Raw genomic sequence first — 19,924 nt, 5'->3', positions numbered from 1 at the left:
CGCCTTTCCCATCCTAGCTAAAGAGTAGCTCTAATACCACTTATTAGTTCTGATCACATGCTTAACAAGTTAGATGAAACATTTTTTAGCAAACTGATATTAGATGGAGTAATTCTTAGGCTATATAGGTGATGCACAATGCATCCCTCAATTTTCAACCGTATTATAGATTTAACAAATCTCAAAGATATGATCTACCAATATAACCATATCTATCCCGACCCATAGCTTTAGATCTAACCTAAGATCTTTCTTTCTATCTAAAACTATCTTTTCAAGACGAGTTTCATTGTTCCTCGACCGAAGGATTTCTAGCGATCATCACATACTAAAATTGTATGTCGCATGGTATAATACCAAAGGCACAAATTGCAACAAAGTACAACTTTTGTAGTGTCTCTGGTATATAAATCACATGCCTTAACTAGTTAAAATGTTCAAATACCTAGCTACAATAGAACAAATAGTTTGAACTCCTTGTAGTTGGTCAACGCTAGCAACCTGTGTTCAGTCAATATATTGCTTATAAAGTAAAAGGTAGTAGGTTTGAAATATTCAATTAGGTTCTAGTATCACATCCTGTTGAAGGATGCAAATCTTCCATAAAGCAAAATCTTTAACCTAGTGAGTGAACTATGAAATATCAAAAACATAAAAAAGACATAAAAGAATAGCAACTATGCTTGCAGGTATATATATAATGTAGAAATTAACAAACCGTTCCAAATGGCCAAGAATCCTATAATATGCTATTACTTGCCGTATTAATTACTATTCTTTTATATATTCTATTAATAAATCCAATAATTAATTAGCAATACTTCAAACGTAATAAATAAAATAATTAAGTGTCATATAATGTATATTAAACTAGGTAAAGATTCACTTGCACATTGAAGATAGCTATGTGTGTTTTCTATGGCTTCTTGAGACTATAAAGTCTAGGGTTTTGCATGAAGGGTTTATTAAATCTATAATATAATTTTTGTTTGATTAGGCCATAGAAAAATGGGCATAATGCCAGTAATAAGGTCAACTCTCTACTATCCCATGCATTAGTTTAATATATTAAATAAGATAATTGTTTAAATGCAAACAGTCCAAAAAACTGAAGTAATTTATATGAAATTTGCATGGGTATATGTTAAACACACCTATTAATGCGGATCAACACCATCATTCCAGAATGAGTATGTTTGTCTTCACTCTCTACCATTGATTAATTCATCATCATAATATATGCATCATAGATACCATACATGCATTAATTATGTAGGGAAAAAATCAAATAGAAAGTTTATTTTGGCTAGAAAGTATAGGAAACAATCTTAGCCGTATATCTTCTTTTTTAAAATTTTGGACGCGTGGGCTTTTTCGTCTTTTTACATTATCATATCTTCGTTCTAATTCGATAATAGATTATGTTACCTTTCTTCTTAGTTCATCACTTTCATAACAGAATTGAAGATTCTATAACCCTAAATCGCAATCGATCGCCAATTCACCCTTTTTCAAGCAATAATCTTGTTTCGTTTGTCAATTCGATAACCTCAATGTCTTCTTCAGACACTGTTGGTAAGTTTAACTTCAATTTTGAGTAAATTTTTGTTATTTTTTTCCAAAATTCATTGTTTTACGTTTTATAATTCGTCTTTCTGTTATTAATATTTGATTTTTCATTAGTTTAATTGTTATTGTTGTATAATTTAACATAATTTGTTCGTTTTGTTTCTTCATCATTTATTGCGTTTTATGCATACAAACTTTAAATTTAAGATTGATGTAATATAAAGCAATAACTGTCATTGTTGTACAATTTTAGAGTTTTTTTCGTTTCATACATTGTTTTGTTTGTTCATTATTTGGATGCGTTTTACTGAACGTATTGCGTTTTATGCTTTTATCCATATTAGTTCATATACAAACTTTAAAGGTCTGTATTTTTAAATTTTTATTAACATATTTTGAGATTTAACACTAAAAACATTATTATATAAGAGGTATTGCGTTTTATAGTTATTTATTAATTGTTTCAGATCACATTTCCAAGTGGGAGGAACGTGTATGCTTAAACAGTAGAAGAAAGTTTTTCAAACCTAAAGTCAGTGGATCCATTACACCTGCTGTTGGAATGTATTTTAAATCATTTGATGAGGCTTTTGCGTTTTATCAGAGATATGCACTTCCTGTAGGTTTTTCTGCAAGAAAAAATACCTCTCGGAAAAATGTTGGTGGTTTAGTCAAAATAAGATATATTGTCTGCTCAAAAGAAGGATTTCATGTTAGCAAAGAAATAGATTCTGGTTCAGTTGATGAGAATAGTAAAAAGATTGTTAGACGTAATAGAGGTTCAAAAAGAGTTGGATGCAATGCTCATGTGAAATTAATATTAGAGAACAATAATATGTTTAAAATCTACTACTTTGAAAAAGAACATAATCATATCTTTGTTGAAGATGAAGATATTCATTTTTGCCGGCTGCCAGAAGTATTGATTATGTTAAAGAGAGTTTTATATCTGGATTGTCTGCAATCAATATTGGACCTGTTAAAGCATTCAATATTATGAAAACAATGTATGGTGGTTTTGGTGAAGTTGGTGCTAGTAAAGTTGATTGTAAGAACTATAGAAGGGATTTGAATCTTTACATAGGAGAGTATGTTGCAGAAATGGTAGTTAGGTGTCTTATTAGGAAGAAAGAATGTTGTCCTGGTTTCACATGTGATTATGTTATTGGTGAAGATAGAAGATTGAAAGGACTTTTCTGGGCTGATGAGCAATCAAAAACAAATTATACAGTGTTTGGTGACATAGTTGGTTTTGATGCTACTTATGAATCAAACAAGTAAGTTTTTTTCATTTATTGCGTTATATATTCTATTGCGTTATATATCCTGTTCTATTTTTCCTAATGCTTTATTAATTTGTTTTTATGTAAATATGATTTGGTTTTTGTACCATTTACTGGGATTGATAATCATTTTAGGAATGTCACATTTGGTGGTGCATTACTTGGTTCTGAGACTGGAGATTCTTATAGATGGCTTTAAGGTGCTTTGTTAATAATGCTTTTGGAAATGAGCCTAAAGTTGTTGTTACTGATCAAGATGCTGCAATGAAGAGAACTATTAAGGATGTACTTTCAAGAAGTAGGCATAGGTTATGTATGTGGCATATATGGGAGAAATTGAAGACAAAGGTATTAACTCGTTTTATGATTTAATAAACTACAATTTTTATATAGGTTTATTATTGCGTTTTATGTATTATACAATAAGACCCCCAAACACTGTTATTAATAGAATTACAAAACAATTGCGTTTTACCATTAATGCATTATGTTTATCATTTTCAATATATTGCGTTTTATGTTTAATAATTTTATTACTTTTTATACAGGTTGGTCCTGTTTTGTCAGCAAACATTGATTTTAATACAAAAATGACTCATGTTGTTTGGAATGATACTATTATTCCGGAAGATTTTGAAACTGAGTGGCATTCAATAATGTCTACTTTTGGATTAGAAAATCATGAGTGGTTAAAAGATATGTATGATCTTCGATTTGATTGGATTGCCGCTTATTACCATGGAGAGAATTTGGCTGGTCTTATGCGTACTACGTCTAGATGTGAAAGCGAGAATTACTTCTTTGGTCAGATTTGCAATCCAAGATGTACACTTGTTGAATTTTTCACTCATTTTGAGATTGCAATGGATATTCAAAGGCATGAGCATAGGAGGAATGATCATGATACAAGGTATATTCAGTCTAAGACCTGGAGTGACATTGTATTGGAGAAACAAGCATCAGAAATATATACCAAAACAATTTTTAAAGATATTCATATTAAAATTGATGCTGCCATTACAAAGTGTATGCCAAAGTCTCATGATACTGTGGGTGATGTTCAATATTATGAAATAAAGGATTTCAAACAGCCATGCATATCTTTATTCAAGGTAATTTTTTAAATTTATATTGTTTTAAACATCTATTGCGTTTTATTTTTTCCATTATTTGTTGCGTTTTATCATTATATGATCATATACTTAATTTCTGTATTATATTTATTATTCATTGCATTTTATATTGCATTTCACTAATTTTATATAGCTTTTTAATTTTATTTACAGGTTCAATACAGTAAACAAGAAGATGGTTTAAGTATAAGTTGTACTTGCAAACGGTTTGAACAATTTGGTATATTGTGCCGCCATATATTTTATGTTCTACGGTATGATGATATAACTGAGTTTCCTAGAAGATAAGTTCATAGAAGATGGATGAGAGATGTTGTTTCAAATGGATCAAATCATTGCAATATTCGGTTTAATGAAATTGGTAGGAATAGTGAAATTGATAAAGTTTTGGAAAAATTACAAGTTTTGTCCTTTATCTTTATAGTACTTTACAGGCGGTGTCCTTTTTTTCAAATGTTGACAGGCGGTGTCCTTTAGTAGGTATTTTGTTACAAGTTTTGTCCTTTCCACCCAACCTGGTTAAAAAACTCAGTTAATGTGTGGCACATGATAAGCACATGAGGGTAATTATGTCTTTTCTCCCATCCCTTCATTTCCCCTCTTTTATAACCCCCATAAACCCTAATTTGTTGTGACTGTTTGAACAACAGAAATAGAACCAGAGCTTTTCCCAAATGCTTCACTTTCATGCACAAGGTTGTGTGAGTGAGCTTCTTTTCTTTTTGCCTGAGCAACTGCAATTAGATGCCTCATTGACTTGTTTGAATCTATATTTCTTGAATAGCTTCAGTCACTCCAACTACTTCTTCAATAGACATTGAAGTGTGTGAGACTTTAACATAATCAGTATTTTCCCCTGTTTTAGGTGTAACAGAGCTTTCAGTTGTTCTATCTTCCTGCATGCCTTCCGGGACCAAACAACGGCGTTTTGTAGGTTGTACAACATCTTCGTCACCAAGAACTCTATCACCACCATCTCCCACCTCCCACCACCACAACCATCTGCCATCCTTCTCAACCATCATCCACCACCACCTCCCACCACAACCATCTGCTGTCGCCCACACTTCTACCACCAACATCATCTCCCACCTCCCACCACCACAACAACCATCCGCCGCCGCCCACACATCAACCACCATCATCATCAACCGGTGCAGACCTGTGTCTCTGTCTCCGATCACAGACCTGTGTCGCCGTCTCCGATCACAGACCTGTGGCGCTGTCTCGATCTCACCGTCGTCCGAACCCGTATTCATCGATAAACCTCCACCGCCTCCGGTAATTTTTGAGGGTAATGATTTGGGGGGGGGGGTTTATTAAGTTGATTTTAAAGAACTCACATTGAGTGTGAATGAGAGACAGTGAGTTGCATGCCATATGTACTACAGATGTTCTTGGTGTGAAGCTTTAGTTGGTTCAGATTGGGTCTCTAGAAGATTGGGGTTGGTTCGAATTACAGAGAGAGAGAGAGATGGGTTGGTTCAGATTATAGAGAGAGAAAGCTTATATTTCTTTTAGTTTTTATTTTTTACAAATTATCCCTAAATAAGAATTATTTACAAACTAGTCTCTAAACATAAGTTTTTTTACACAATAGTCCCTAAAGAGATGAAATGACATCAATGCCCTCATGTGCAAGGCACATGACCAAATTTAACCAAAAAATTCTAACTGGGTTTGGCCTAAAGGACAAAACTTGTAACAAAATACCTACTAAAGGACACCGCCTGTCAACATTTGAAAAAAAGGACACCGCCTGTAAAGTACTATAAAGATAAAGAACAAAACTTGTAATTTTTCCTAGTAATAATAATATATAGTAATATATTTATAAATATAATAAATTTTTTTTTGAACGGAAAATTATAATAGAAGTAGAAATAGGTTATTTGGTGAGGGGTTTTTTTTTCCGGGGGTGGGGGTTAAGGTGTTTTGGTGGGGGTGGGGTGGGGTGTGGGTGTGTGTTTAGGTTTTGAATGGTGGTGTAGTAAGTTTAGGTTTTAGGTTGTTGGACACTTGTCACTCTATAAAGCCTTCTTATAATTCTTAAAATTAGGAGCCTTTGTAGAATAACTTAACCACTAATAATGCATATCCACAAATTCGGGAGAAAAACCAATAAATCTAGAAAAATTTCCTTTGTGGGAATTGAACGACCTTATCATTCCTAAGCAGTGGCGGAGCTTGACCAAAAGTTTCGAGGGGGCGTAAAGTGATGGGACCCAAATTTTTTTTTCCTATCGTTATGTTTCGAGTCGGGTTGGCTATTCGATTCAAATCGGGTTAAATAATAATAGTTCCAAATAAAACAAAGTGTATATTTAACAAACTACCCATCATTTATATACAAAGTTTATAAATATTTAGGATATACAATTTAGGAAAAATAATCGGGGGACGATCCTATATAATTTTAAAATTTTCGGTCGAAAAATCGAAACTTATACACTTCTAACTGAAATATTGGGGTGGGCGGGTGCACCCTCGGGCACCCATAATACTCCGCCTCTGTTCCTAAGTCTTATCTCACCCCTAAAATGTCATTAGACTATAATGTCATTGACAGCAGTGTTCTACAAGTCGTAACTTTCAAAATTATGTACACAATTAAGTCGTACTATGAGGGAATAGGATATCATTGGTGAATTGGATTTGACATATGATTAAAAGTGGGAAATGCATGAAAGGTAAATGTAGGTGGCGTATTCATACGCCCACACATGTATGCTGTATGCGTATGTTTGGTTTGTAATGCACCTTCACAAGTCTTCTTCTGTATGCTGGCCATACGCCTAAAAAGAAGATATAGGAGCGCATATGCAGGTAAAAAAAATTTAAAAATTTGGTTTGGTTTGGTTATGTTAAGATATGTGTGTAAACTCACTTAACATTGCTAGTATGTTGTTAAACACATACTTTTAGGAAATAGCATTAAATAGATGTTGCTAGTATTTGTATACACATTTGTCGGTTTGTAAAATTTAATTGCGATCTTGAATACTATCCCACTTGTGAGATATAAGACTAGAAGGTATGGGGGCCGGCTGAGGCCCGGCTAGGACCGGCGCCGGTCCCCCACACCTCGGCACACCCGGCACCCCACAGCCGGGGTAGCCGGTCCTCCTTTTTCTCTTGCCTCTCACATATACCTATACATACATATATATACATAAAGGGGTTCATCCCCCACCCCGTAGGTCCATCCCCTCCGAGCCATTCCTACGTGGCGTCGACATGGCGGCTCATCCCCTCCAAGCCCATCCTCTCCATACCCTTTAGTCTAAATGGTGTTTGTTAAATTAAAGCTATAAATTATTGGTTTTGTAACTAGTTAAGTCTTCCACTACACGTGAAAACCTAAATTTAAGAAAGTGCTGAGACCAAATTGAGATAATATTATAATTTCATTTTTGAATTTTAGAGTTAACACCTCTGAACATGAAATGCCTTGTAAACTTACCTTCGGGGTGCACAGGGCCGGCTCAACCATTTTAGAGGCCCAAAGCGAACTAGAGATCTGGGGCCTACTAAATAAGGTTATTTTTGTTGGGCTTGTACCAATTGGATTTTTGGCTTTGTTTTTAAAAATAAATAAGGAAAAAAGCGGCCTAAGCAGGTCTCGAACCCCCGCCTTTTTGGTAAACAAAGAGGAAGTTTACCACTAAGCCAACCTTGCATTTTATGTTTAGATGCCCTAGTTTAAATATATATACAAAAACTAGCAGTCTTTTTTAAATTTGGGGCTTTTCTTAAGTGGTGGCCCAAAGCCCTTGCTTGGGTTTACTTACCCTTGGGCCGGGCCTGGGGGTGCACCTAGCTTCTTAACAGGGGTAGCCCTCGCTAATGAGGTGGTGGTGAAGTAGTAAGGGAGACACTTGGTGTTTTAAGGGGCTCATGTTCTATTCATACCCTCCTCATTATTTTATGTGGCGCCTGTCGTGCTATCAGGCGAGTGTTCACGGGCCTCGACCCTAAGTGAGGGTTTTCCCCGGTGCGGTGCGAATGTATCCCGATGTGGTGAATTTCACCAGTAGCTCATTTGGATGATTCGTTGGTCGTTCAAAAAACAATAGGGGTAGCCCCCGCTACCTCTGGACGCTCCGATAGTAGTGTAATTTTAGAAAAATTTGACGTTTTTTTCGAATTCGTTACCGTTTTTTTTAAAACGTTGCCCCTGTAAGGAGTTTTAGATCCACCACTAGCTTAGTCTATAAAAATTAAGATTTAAATTTCACACCATCTCTTGGGTGTGTGTAGGAATTGAAAAAAAAACACCAAACTAAAGATAATTAGTTCTCCATATGTCTTGTGTTTTTACTTATAAACCATTTTAAGATTTATAATTACAAATGTCTTGTGTTTTTACTTATAAACCACTTTAAGATTTATAAATTTTCTATATGGGACAAGTTCCCACCAAATTTCCCAGTTCACTTTCATTTCAAACACATCATTTTAAACTCCAAATGAAGTTAGATGGGTTCCTTATGAGGGTGTTCATAGTTCGTAAAAATTTATATTTAATTTGTCATCACATATTTCTCACGTAGTCAAGTACACTTATGATTTTGTATACACATAAACATATGGAAAACTGTTATGAAGCTTGAACTTTTCTAGCCTTAGTCAAGCCCAATCAACGCATATTAGCTCAACAATCCACCAATCTCGATACATGTTAAGCTCAAGCTACTGTCGATGGTCAAATGAAATAAATGTGAGTTATTGAAAATGGAAAAAAAATAGAGTTAGAAAAATGATTTTTAAAAAATCATGTTTCTTCTCCTTTAAATTTATTGTTTTTTCTTCAACGCTTCAATAATTGTTGTCATTATCACGACCATCTATATATGTCACCTCTCTTTCCGTCCATATTCGAATGTCACTTTCTCTTGCATTGACAAGTTATTTGGCAATTAAAACTTTAACCAAGGAAACAAGACAAAATCACATGTGTACTAATTTATAGTCTATATTTATAATTCAGTGTCTAGTCTGAAAAGACGTCTAATATATATACATATATATGTGTGTAAAATAAAGGGTTAATGGATTTAAACACCCTAACTATCGTCATTTGGCCGATGGCACTCTCAACTTTCACTTTGCCTTAGACCACTCCCAACTTAACACTTGGGTTGCTGTGTCACCCTGTCGTTAAATAAACACTAACTGGGTTAGTTCTTTTTGCTGACTTGGCCATTTTGTCCAACGTGGCATGGTGACATGGCCTGTTTTTATCCAACGTGGCTATTTTTGCTGACGTGGCCATTTTGTGACCAATGGTTGTTGAACAAGTCACAATTTCACGATTAGGATTTTAAAACCAAAAAAACTTGTCTCTTTCTTTTGATTAAATCCAACGGCAAACAGATTTCACCACCACCAACATCAGATTTCGTCATCTCCAACATCAGGTTTCACCCCCTTTCTCACCACCGCCACAATCAACCCAGCCACCATCTCCTTCTCCCTTTCTCACCACCGCCACAGTCAACCCGACACCCACACACCCCCAACCACCCTTCAACTCCACCTTCACGTTGCAGATCGGAAGAAAGGGAGCCGCTGCACACGGCGACGGGGCAACGACAGAGAGGCAGAGAACGAGATCAGAAAGAGAAGAAAGAGAAAGTGAAGCAGAGAGAGAGAGAGATAGTTCGAAACAAATCTGATCGGTGACTCTGTCGGAATGAAATGAAGACCGCCACCTTCGTCAGCGCCAGTGAGCCACCATCCTCCGATGTAACCCCCACACAACACCCCTCGTTATCCCTCTCTACTCCGACTAACCAGCCGGCCATACCCCCCTTCCGTCACCATCCTGTTGCAGAACATTTAAACAAATCTGACCGGTGACGGAGATGTCGGCCGACGACGGCGACGAAGGCAGTAGTGGCAACGACGTATGGCGGTGGAGCCTTATTCGATTCTGTTTTGCTTTGGGTCCGGGTCAACACTAGCCAGAGACAGATTCATATAGTGTGGTTGTTTTGAGCGGACATGGAGCTTATATACATGCTGATGGGGCGGTTGTAGTGTGGCTGTTTCAGATCTGGGGTGGATGTTAGCAGGTGAGGAAGTGGTGGCGGTGATGGTTGATGGTGGCAGTTGTTGGTGGAGAGAGGGAGAGGGAGATGGAGATGTACAGATTCAACTCTGCATATATAAATACACATATTATATATATATATATATATTAAATATAATAATTATTATATAGATTTCTTTAAAAAATTAATTGGCCACATCAGATTTAAATGACACATCATACGTGCCACATCAGATAAAATTGCCACATAGGCTAAATTTACTAACCTGGTTAGTGAATATTTAACGAGGGGGTGCCATGACAATCAATGTTTTAAGTTGAGAGTGGTGTGAGCCAAAGTCAAAGTTGAGAGTGCCAGCGGCCAAATGGCCATAGTTGGGGGTGTTTAAATCCATTAACCCTAAAATAAAACGAAAACTCACTTAAGTTGAAAAAACTCAAGAAAACCCTATGAAACATTTTTTTTTCAAAAAAAAAGAGGGAATGTAACATAAATGTACTTGATAATTTTTTCTAAAAAAAGAGGGAATGTTTTTTAAATGTTCAAAATTTGTATGTTACATTTTTTTGGGCAAATATATTATGTAACATAAATTTTTAACATTTTTTATATATATATTATGTAACATGAAATTTTTAACATTTATTAAAAAATAAACTATTTGGCGCTTTTTTGTTTTTCTTTTATAAAAATGTTCAAATATATGTATGTTACATTTCCTATTTTTTTAGAAAAAAAATAAAAATGTTACATGTGGTTTTTACAAAGGTTTTTTGAGTTTTCTCAACTCAAGTGGGTTTTTGTTTTATCATTCCCATATATATATATATATATATATATATATATATATATATATATATAGGAGAAGGATCCGTTAGGAACCACCCTTTTTTACGAGAACGAGTGTGAACACAAACAGTAATACCTAAAAAAATCTAAAAAACACCCAAAAAAAATTTTTTTACTATTTTTTTTTTTGGAAAAATCGCTATATTTCGTTGATAATAAAAAAATTTCAAAAAAAAAAAATTCGAGTAATAGTTATCCATGCACATGTGAATATGTATCATTTCTTTGACAAATTCTGTAATTCATTACAAATATTTGACAATTGCACTTTCATTTACACTACCACGTGTAATACACTACTTTTTACGTTAACAATATTAGAAATGCACATGTGCATCTATATGTATCAACATGAAATAAGGTGTTTTGCTACACTGCATTGTATACACTTTCTCTTTCATCTATCATTCCATCCATAATACACAAACATGCAAATGTGCATTTTTGTCATTTCTTTGACAAATTCCGTAATTCATTACAAATATTAGACAATTGCACTTTCATTTACACTACCATATGTAATACACTACCTTTTACAGTACCAATATTAGAAATGCACATGCGCATCTATATGTATCAACATGAAATAAGGTGTTTTTGTACACTACTTTGAATACACTTTCCATTTCATCTATCATACCATCCATAATACACTACCATTACCTCCTACCATCCATAATACAATACCATTACCTCTTACCATCCATAATACAATACCATTACCAATATTTTCACTTTATTACATGTATATAAACACCGTTTATACCATCCAATCAACATATTACATCATAAATTGACAACTATAAACAACCCATTAACCACTAGATATAACTAACCAAAAAACATGTATATGGGCCTACTTCTCCATTCAAAATCACAAACTTTTTTGTACCAAAACACGTTATATCATGGTTATACTTAATGATGCACATGTGCATTTTGAATATTGGTAATGTAAAAAGTAGTGTATTACGGATGTTATTGTAAATTTAAGTGCAATTGTCTATTAATGATAACGTATTATAGAATTTGTCGAAGTAATAATATTATGCACATGCGCATAGATAACTGTTACTCGGAAAAAAAAATGTTTTTTTTTGTAACGAAATATTGCGATTTTTTTTAATATTAAAAAAAATTGAGTGTTCTTTTGATTTTTTTAGATTTTATTTTGGGTTCACATTGGTTCTCGCGGTTCTCGCAATAACGGTGGTTCTCAAATGAACCTTACCCTATATATATATATATATATATATTGTCGGGATTTGGAGAAAACGGTAGAAAGTGTGAGAACGCTTATCGATCGTTCGATTAAAACAATCTATGGACTAGATTGGCGCGGTGGCATTTTCGTAAGTAACATCAATTTTATTACGTGGACGCGCCTCATTAAGGGTAAAAGCATCTTTACACCTCTATACCAAAACGCCATACTGATGAATAAAACGTCATTACGGACCAAAACACATCGTTATATAAACAAAAACATCCCAAACATAAAAACACACCCCCCAGAACCTGAAACGCCATATTTTCTACTATATATCATTCAACTTACAACGCCAAAATCCCCAAAACATCAAACACAACTACTCAAAAAACGCCATACTTTCTACTATATACCATTCATCTTAGAAAATGTCAAAACACTCAAACATCAAAAATTCAAAAAAAAATCGATGGTTCTTTCAGATACACTATTTCCTCAGTAAAACGCCAAAAATGCCAAATATCGTTTCTTGTATATTCAAATATTGTTCTACGCCAAAGTTTCGGATAATGCATTCTTCCCTGAGGTGTTGTGACTCAAATAAAATTTTGCTGCATGAGATGGACAAATCATAAACAAAAAGATGCTGGGGTCAGACTTATGTCATTTTCTGTGTTTTGTTCTTGATGAATATTTTAATGGCATGAAAAGACGAATGACACTAATGAGTTGTTTGAAGACACATATTCAAAAAAACACTCATGTCATTTTGCCTTTCCAAACGTCCACAAAAACACAAGCATGGCTAAGCCAAATCACCAGCGAACATGATTCAATGAAGAAAGAGACTGATGACAGTGAAGATTTGGAAGATGAATTGTTTTTATTTTTATTTTTTTAATTTTCTTTTTCTGTTGTTTGCTATGTATTTTTCAACTTGGAATAAAAAAATACATTATCTTATATAAAACGCCAAACAACCATAATGTATATGAAACGCCATAAATGGAGTAAAAATGCCAAAAATTCCCAAACTATAATGAAAGTAATTTGGAGTATTAATTAATAAAAGCTAAAAATAAAAAAAAAACGCCATTCCAAACTTTGGAGATGAAAAGTCTATCACCCTAAAAACTCATAAAAAGCTGAACAAAAAACAGTAAAAATACACAGTAACTGAAAAGACGGCTATTTTATTAATATCATTTATTATAAATAAAATCCAGCCTAAACTACGCGCCAAAAACATCCTATAAAGAGAGACTTCTATGCACAAACAACTTATCACAAAACCAGAAACAAACGCCATATTTCATAGAAACCATTCACTTTAAAAACGCCAAAAAATACTTGAAAAAACCACAGATGCAGAACCTCGATTCTGCTATATTGAGTATTGATCTAAATGAAGTTTTACTGAATGGATTCTTCTCTGAGTTAGGTATCTCTATAATCTTTTGCTGAATGAGATGGACAAATATTCAAGATAAAGAGACTGATGACACTGATATGACATCATGTCACTTTGTTCTTGATGGATATATGGATGGCATGAAGGGATCAATACATTCGAGCAGGCGTTGGTCTTCAACATCTCATCAAACAAGTTTTTATCCACTCACCATAAAGGATGCCACAAAAAATAAGCATCTTCTAAAGACGGTCGTTATGTAGGAAAATAAGGATCTACATAAGGCATTCAAAAACAGGTTCAAAAAAGTTAAAGTAGAAGAGGCTGATGACAATGAAGATTTGAATGAGAAATTAGATTATATTTTTTTTTTCAATTTCTATTGTTTGTTATGTAATTCTCTGTTGTTTATCATCTAATTCTCTACAATTTGAAAAAAAAAAATGAGTATAAAACACCAAAACGCCTGAAAGTTTCAAAACTGTGAGAACGAATGCTAGCAAAATACGAGGTTGCTATATAAAACGCCAAAACGCAAACAAAGTATTACTGGAAAAATCAACACTAATTAACAAATGAAAATTGAAAAGAAACAGTAAAATAAAGAGCCGGTATCATTATTGCCAAACATTATAGTTATATTAATGCCACTACATGGAAAATTGAAATTTATTTATCTTTTCAAAACGTCATAATTGACTGTCACATTATAGGCCTGTATCCTAAATGGTAAAACACTTGATATAATAAAATCAAGAAAATTACTGATGTTTTTTACATTAGAGTAAATTGCCATTTTAGTCCCTGAGTTTTGTCCAAATTTGCCATTTTAGTCCAAATAGTTTTTTTTTTGCCTCTGGGTCCCTGACTTTTCCCTTTTTTGCCATTTTGATCACATACACCAACTCCATCCAAAAACTCCATCTTTAACCAGAGGTATTCTGGGGATTTACATTTTAAATGTTTTCAATTGTCATTTTGATCCAATTCCAAAAAATAAAAAAATCCAAAAAATAAAAAAAAAAATCCAAAAAATTCTAAAAAACAATAAAATTCTAAAAAATCATAAAAATTCTAAAAAATTCTAAAAAAAAATACAAAAAGTCCGTTTCGGCGCGAACCGTTTCGAACCCGAACCATTTTGAGCTGAACCGTTTCGACGCGAACCGTTTCGACCCGTACTGTTTCGACCCGAACCGTTTCGAGCTGAGCCGTTTCGACGCGAACCGTTTCGACTCGTACCGTTTCGACCCGAACCGTTTCGAGCCGAACCGTTTCGAGCTGAACCGTTTCGACGCGAACCGTTTCGAGCTGAACCGTTTCGACGCGAACCGTTTCGACCCGTACTGTTTCGACCCGAACCGTTTCGACGCCAACCGTTTCGACCCGTACCGTTTCGACCCGAACCGTTTCGAGCTGAACCGTTTCGACGCGAACCGTTTCGACCCGTACCGTTTCGAGCTGAACCGTTTCGACGCGAACCGTTTCGAGCTGAACCGTTTCGAACCAAACCGTTTCGAGCTGAACCGTTTCAAACCGAACCGTTTAGAGCTAAACCGTTTCGACGCGAGAGCTGAACCGTTTCGAGCCGAATCGTTTCGAACTGAACTGTTTCGAACCGAACCGTTTCTAGCTGAACCGTTTCGAACCGAACCGTTTCGAGCTGAACCGTTTCGACGGTACCGGTTCAGCTCGAAACGGTTCGGGTTCGAAACGGTTCGCGCCGAAACGGTTCGGGTTCGAAACGGTTCGCGCCGAAACGGTTCGGGTTCGAAACGGTTCGCGCCGAAACGGTTCGGGTTCGAAACGGTTCGCGCCGAAACGGATTTTTTGGATTTTTTTAGAATTTTTATGATTTTTTAGAATTTTATTATTTTTTAGAATTTTTTGGAACTTTTTTGATTTTTTGGAACGGTTCAGCTCGAAACGGTTCGCGTCGAAACGGTTTAGCTCGAAACGGTTCGGGTTCGAAACGGTTCAGCTAGAAACGGTTCGGTTCGAAACGGTTCAGCTCGAAACGGTTCGGCTCGAAACGGTTCGCGTCGAAACGGCTCAGCTCAAAACGGTTCAGCTCGAAACGGTTCGGTTTCGAAACGGTTCGCGCCGAAACGGATTTTTTGTATCTTTTTAGAATTTTTTAGAACTTTTATGTTTTTTTAGAATTTTTATTATTTTTTGGAATTTTTTTGATTTTTTGGAATTGGATCAAAATGGCAATTGAAAACATTTAAAATGAAAATCCCCAAAATACCCCTGATTAAAGATGGCGTTTTTGGATGGAGTTAGTGTATGTGATCAAAATGGCTACAAAAGGGAAAAGTCAGGGACCCAGAGGCAAAAAAAAAAAAAAAAACTATTTGGACTAAAATGGCAAATTTGGACAAAACTCAAGGACTAAAATGACAATTTACTCTTTACATTAAAAGCCTGCATCCTGATCTAAAAAACAATAAAAACGCCAAAACAATACTTAAAACGCCAAAACATTTATTATGATTCTGATCTAAAACAATAAAAAATGTCGCGTATTTCTTAAACGCCAAAAAAATGGAAAGATGAAGTGACACGCGTTAAAAAAAAAGAAATATGAAAGGACAAAAAAGCCCCTCCGTCTTTCTCTAAGCGGCGTGACACGTGTTAGGCCAGGAAGCGTTCTCACCGTTCTCACACTTTTGAGCGTTTTCTCCTGATCCCGTTTCTATATATATATATATATATATATATACACACACACATATGGGTTGGTTAACGTACAATATTCCTTAACATACGACGTGTACGCTGAGAAATTACGCAAGTTATAAAACTAAAAAACCCTAATCACGCATGTTGAAAATCATAATCACGCATGTTGAAACCCATAATCACGCATGAACATAATTACTCATGTACAAAATCAAAAATCACGCATGAGATAAAAACCCTGATCACACATGTTATATTATCCCAGTGTACGTTAACCCAGATTGTACAGTACACTTTCTCTCTCTCTCTCTCTCTCTTTATATATATATATATATATATATATATGTGAAAGATAAAACGAAAACCCACTTTAGTTGAAAAACTTAAGAAATTCATAATTTTCTACTATTGTCTATTATACCAATGAAAATCACGAACATTTCACGTATGCTTATTACTTTCATGTTATTTTGGATACTGGCAGAATTAAAGTACAATAACAATTGTTATCATCTCATTACTAGTAGAAGCTTTCAAACTAATTGTTGGAATTAATACATGCACTATAACGCGAAACCAACGATTGAATACAACCTTCTTTAATTTATTAATAATGGAACATACTCCTAACTTTAAGATGATATATTGATATTCTTGCAATACTAGATCTAGAAAATTTATTTATAAAACCAGTTAAAAACAACCGGTAATCATGGCTTCGATAGAGGCGTAACTTTAGATGAATGAATTTTTGGGATTTTTTTTAATCAAACAACCGGGTTTTGATGATTTCACATATAAGGTTAAATAACTGAGTGTCACTAAATGACTAAAAACCAAAAGAAAAGCAATTTAAAAAAAAACGTTGGTAATGCATAACGAGATTTATAAATATAGTTAGACCATGCGTAGTGGGTAAGATCCACTCTTGGGCGTTTTGCGTCATGTGGCAGCCCAGTCAGCAAGGGGCATTATTGAGCGTTTTTTCCTAAAATGAGTGTAGTGGGGATGTGGCCATTATGTTAAAAGGGCGTAGAGAATCAAATATATATAAAAAACCAACCAAAAAAACCTATTGGCTAAAAAAAGGAAGCTAAAAAATGATTGGCCAAACAATTGCCCCATGAGTGTGATTAAAAACACGCCTAAACAAAAAATATGCCAAACACGCCCATGCGTAGTGGCATGTGGGCAAGATTAGGCGTGATTGAACACAAAAACGCCCCAAAGGGCAACCCCTACGGGAGTACGGGTGGTCTTATATGTATATATATATATATATGTGTGTGTTACTATATATATATTGATGCGTAATTATATCGATAAGTATAGGTAAAATTAGGGAATCAAAGAAGTAAGATAAATTTATTAACAGAAAACTTTGAGGAACAAAAGAGCACGCAGTTCCCCAAATGAACAAAATTTGAAGAGGAAAGTTAGGCTACAGATTTAGGATTATTAAGAAAAATTGCTAATAACAAACATTAGACAGTTTGGCCGATTGGTCTAAGGCGCCAGATTTAGGCTCTGGTCCGAAAGGGCGTGGGTTCAAATCCCACAGCTGTCACTATTTTTTGATTAAACCAGCAATTCTTGATCTTTAGTTATCAATGGGATTTTTTTGAACTAATTTGTGTAGCCACACTTCGGTTTCGGTATTCTAGAGGTTCGGTATCGGCTCGACATGTGGCATCTTGAACCATTGTTATGATTATTGTTTGTGATATTGGGAATACGTTTTAAACGCCATAGACAAACTGCATGACAAGCAGATTTTCGTAGGTGTAACATCTCAAAAGTTTTATGTTATAAACGGATCGAGTTTGTCTTAACTATAAAATTTTATTTTAAGGTTCAAATAATGTAATTAGATAAATAGGTTTGTATTAAGGACTAAGGTTGGTATGAGAACTATAATGGAGAGCAAGTTGTCAAAGTAGGAACATCGTTTATAATGTCTCTGAACTTAATGAATAAGTTTATTACGAATTGGCAGTATTTATGTCTTATGTGGATTGAAGGTAGTATAAAACAAGTATCCATGCATGATACTGAAGTTTTTTTTTTTTTTGTGTTTTCATACAAAATAAAAAATGGAGTTAAATGGCGGATCTAAGAACTTTTTTTACTGGGTTCCTTTTGTTAGATTCTCACAAATTCTCAATATTTCTTTTTCCAAATCATAAGATGTTCTCACTAATTTTCTCCATTTTTCCAAACCAAATGAGTTCCTGGGAACCCACAAAAGTGGCCTAGATCCGTCTCTGAGTTAAAAGTGTATAACTGAGGTTGCAAGCCTCACTGGGAAAAGAACACCAAAACGGGACTACATGTCTCGAAAGGGAGATGCGTCTTATTAAGATATCGAGTCAAGTATCAAATTGAAGTCTATAAATCTCATCAGGTTTTGATTTGGGAAAATGAGGTCAAAAGACCTCACAAAGAGTCGATTAATAGATGTGTATGCTTCTAATTATGTTACAAGCAGGTCTAGTGTGGTTCGGTAAGTTTTATAGCTCGGTTATACAGGTAGAAATGCCGTTATATGATGGAACATGCCAATGTTAGGTAGAAACAAGTTGTCCAAAAATGTGTAGTCACTACTTAGGGTAAATTACAGTTTTCGTTTTTATGTTTATACTGTATTGCAACGGATAGTTTTTAACTTCAATAATTACAGTCATAATCCTTTATTTGCAAAACCCATTACACTCTACGTACTTTAGTAGTAATCAGATTAAAATTTTCAGTTAAGTTTATTCACTTAAGAGTATTTTAGTCAATTCATGTTTTTATGTAAATGTTTAATAAATAAGACCAAAGAAATTGCAAATACACTTCATCTTCCCAATTTCCTAACCCTAAAACCCTAACAACCATACCACCACCTTATCCTGCCGCCACCACTCCGGCCACCGTTCACCCAGAGGCGGACCTTATGTATAAAGAGCCGTAACACGGGCTACGGCTCAACTTTTTATCAGTAGTGTAGATTTTTTTTCGGTTTTTATATCAAGGATACCCTTGAACAACTACGAGGACACTCCTAAAAAAAGTCTGTAAGCCCAAATCAATTGAAAATAATAAGCCAAAATCCCAATTGCTTAATATGTTAGCCCAAATCAATTGAAGATTGTAAATAATAAGCCCAATTGCCCAATATGTTAGCCTAAAATAATAAAATATTGTAAATAATTGCCCAATTGCCCTGAAGTTTTAATGCACGACACGGCACAACTACGAGGATACCAATCAATTGAAAATAATAATCCCAAATCCCAATTGCCCATTTCGTCACTATAAGCGATGATGATAAATTTGCAAACTTGAATGGAATAAGTGATCTTGCGCGTGTTATGGTTGAAACGGGAACGCATAGTTCTTGTTCTTCAGTTTATCGGGTAGGGAAACTAGCTTTGCTTTTACCGGTTGCAACCGCAACCGTTGAAAGATGTTTTTCGAAAATGAAACTTGTCAAGACGGATTTACGCAATCAAATGGGCCCGGATTTTTTGAACAATGCTATGGTTTGTGCGGTCGAAAAGAATTTTTTACGTGAAGTAAAAGACGACGATATGATGAAACGATTTCAAGCTATGAAAAAAAAAGAAGATGACAAATCTATTAAGTATTTGTTTTACTTTATTTATGTATTGTCGTTTTTTAATATTATACGATTGCACGGTGAATTTTTTTTTTCTTTTGGGATACCCCTAAGTTAATGTTCT

General features: G+C 34.8%; 1 protein-coding gene and 1 non-coding gene across 2 annotated transcripts; both read left to right on the top strand.

The window, feature by feature from the left end:
- Positions 1–3,041: 3,041 nt before the first annotated feature.
- LOC110909724 (protein FAR-RED IMPAIRED RESPONSE 1-like) lies at positions 3,042–4,273 on the top strand. Its single transcript, XM_022154535.1, has 3 exons — positions 3,042–3,200; positions 3,401–3,964; positions 4,139–4,273. The coding sequence occupies exons 1-3, from the start codon at positions 3,042–3,044 to the stop codon at positions 4,271–4,273; spliced, it is 858 nt and encodes a 285-aa protein (XP_022010227.1).
- A 13,410-nt stretch (positions 4,274–17,683) lies between these two features.
- Positions 17,684–17,763, top strand: TRNAL-UAG. The gene has a single exon. It is a non-coding gene; the product is annotated as a tRNA-Leu (tRNA).
- The last annotated feature ends 2,161 nt before the right edge of the window (positions 17,764–19,924 follow it).

Source organism: Helianthus annuus, chromosome 1, assembly GCF_002127325.2.
Source record: "Helianthus annuus cultivar XRQ/B chromosome 1, HanXRQr2.0-SUNRISE, whole genome shotgun sequence".
In the NCBI taxonomy this organism is placed as follows: domain Eukaryota; kingdom Viridiplantae; phylum Streptophyta; class Magnoliopsida; order Asterales; family Asteraceae; genus Helianthus; species Helianthus annuus.
The sequence above is the reverse complement of the archived record's forward strand: the minus strand, read 5'-3'. Positions and strand labels throughout refer to the sequence as shown.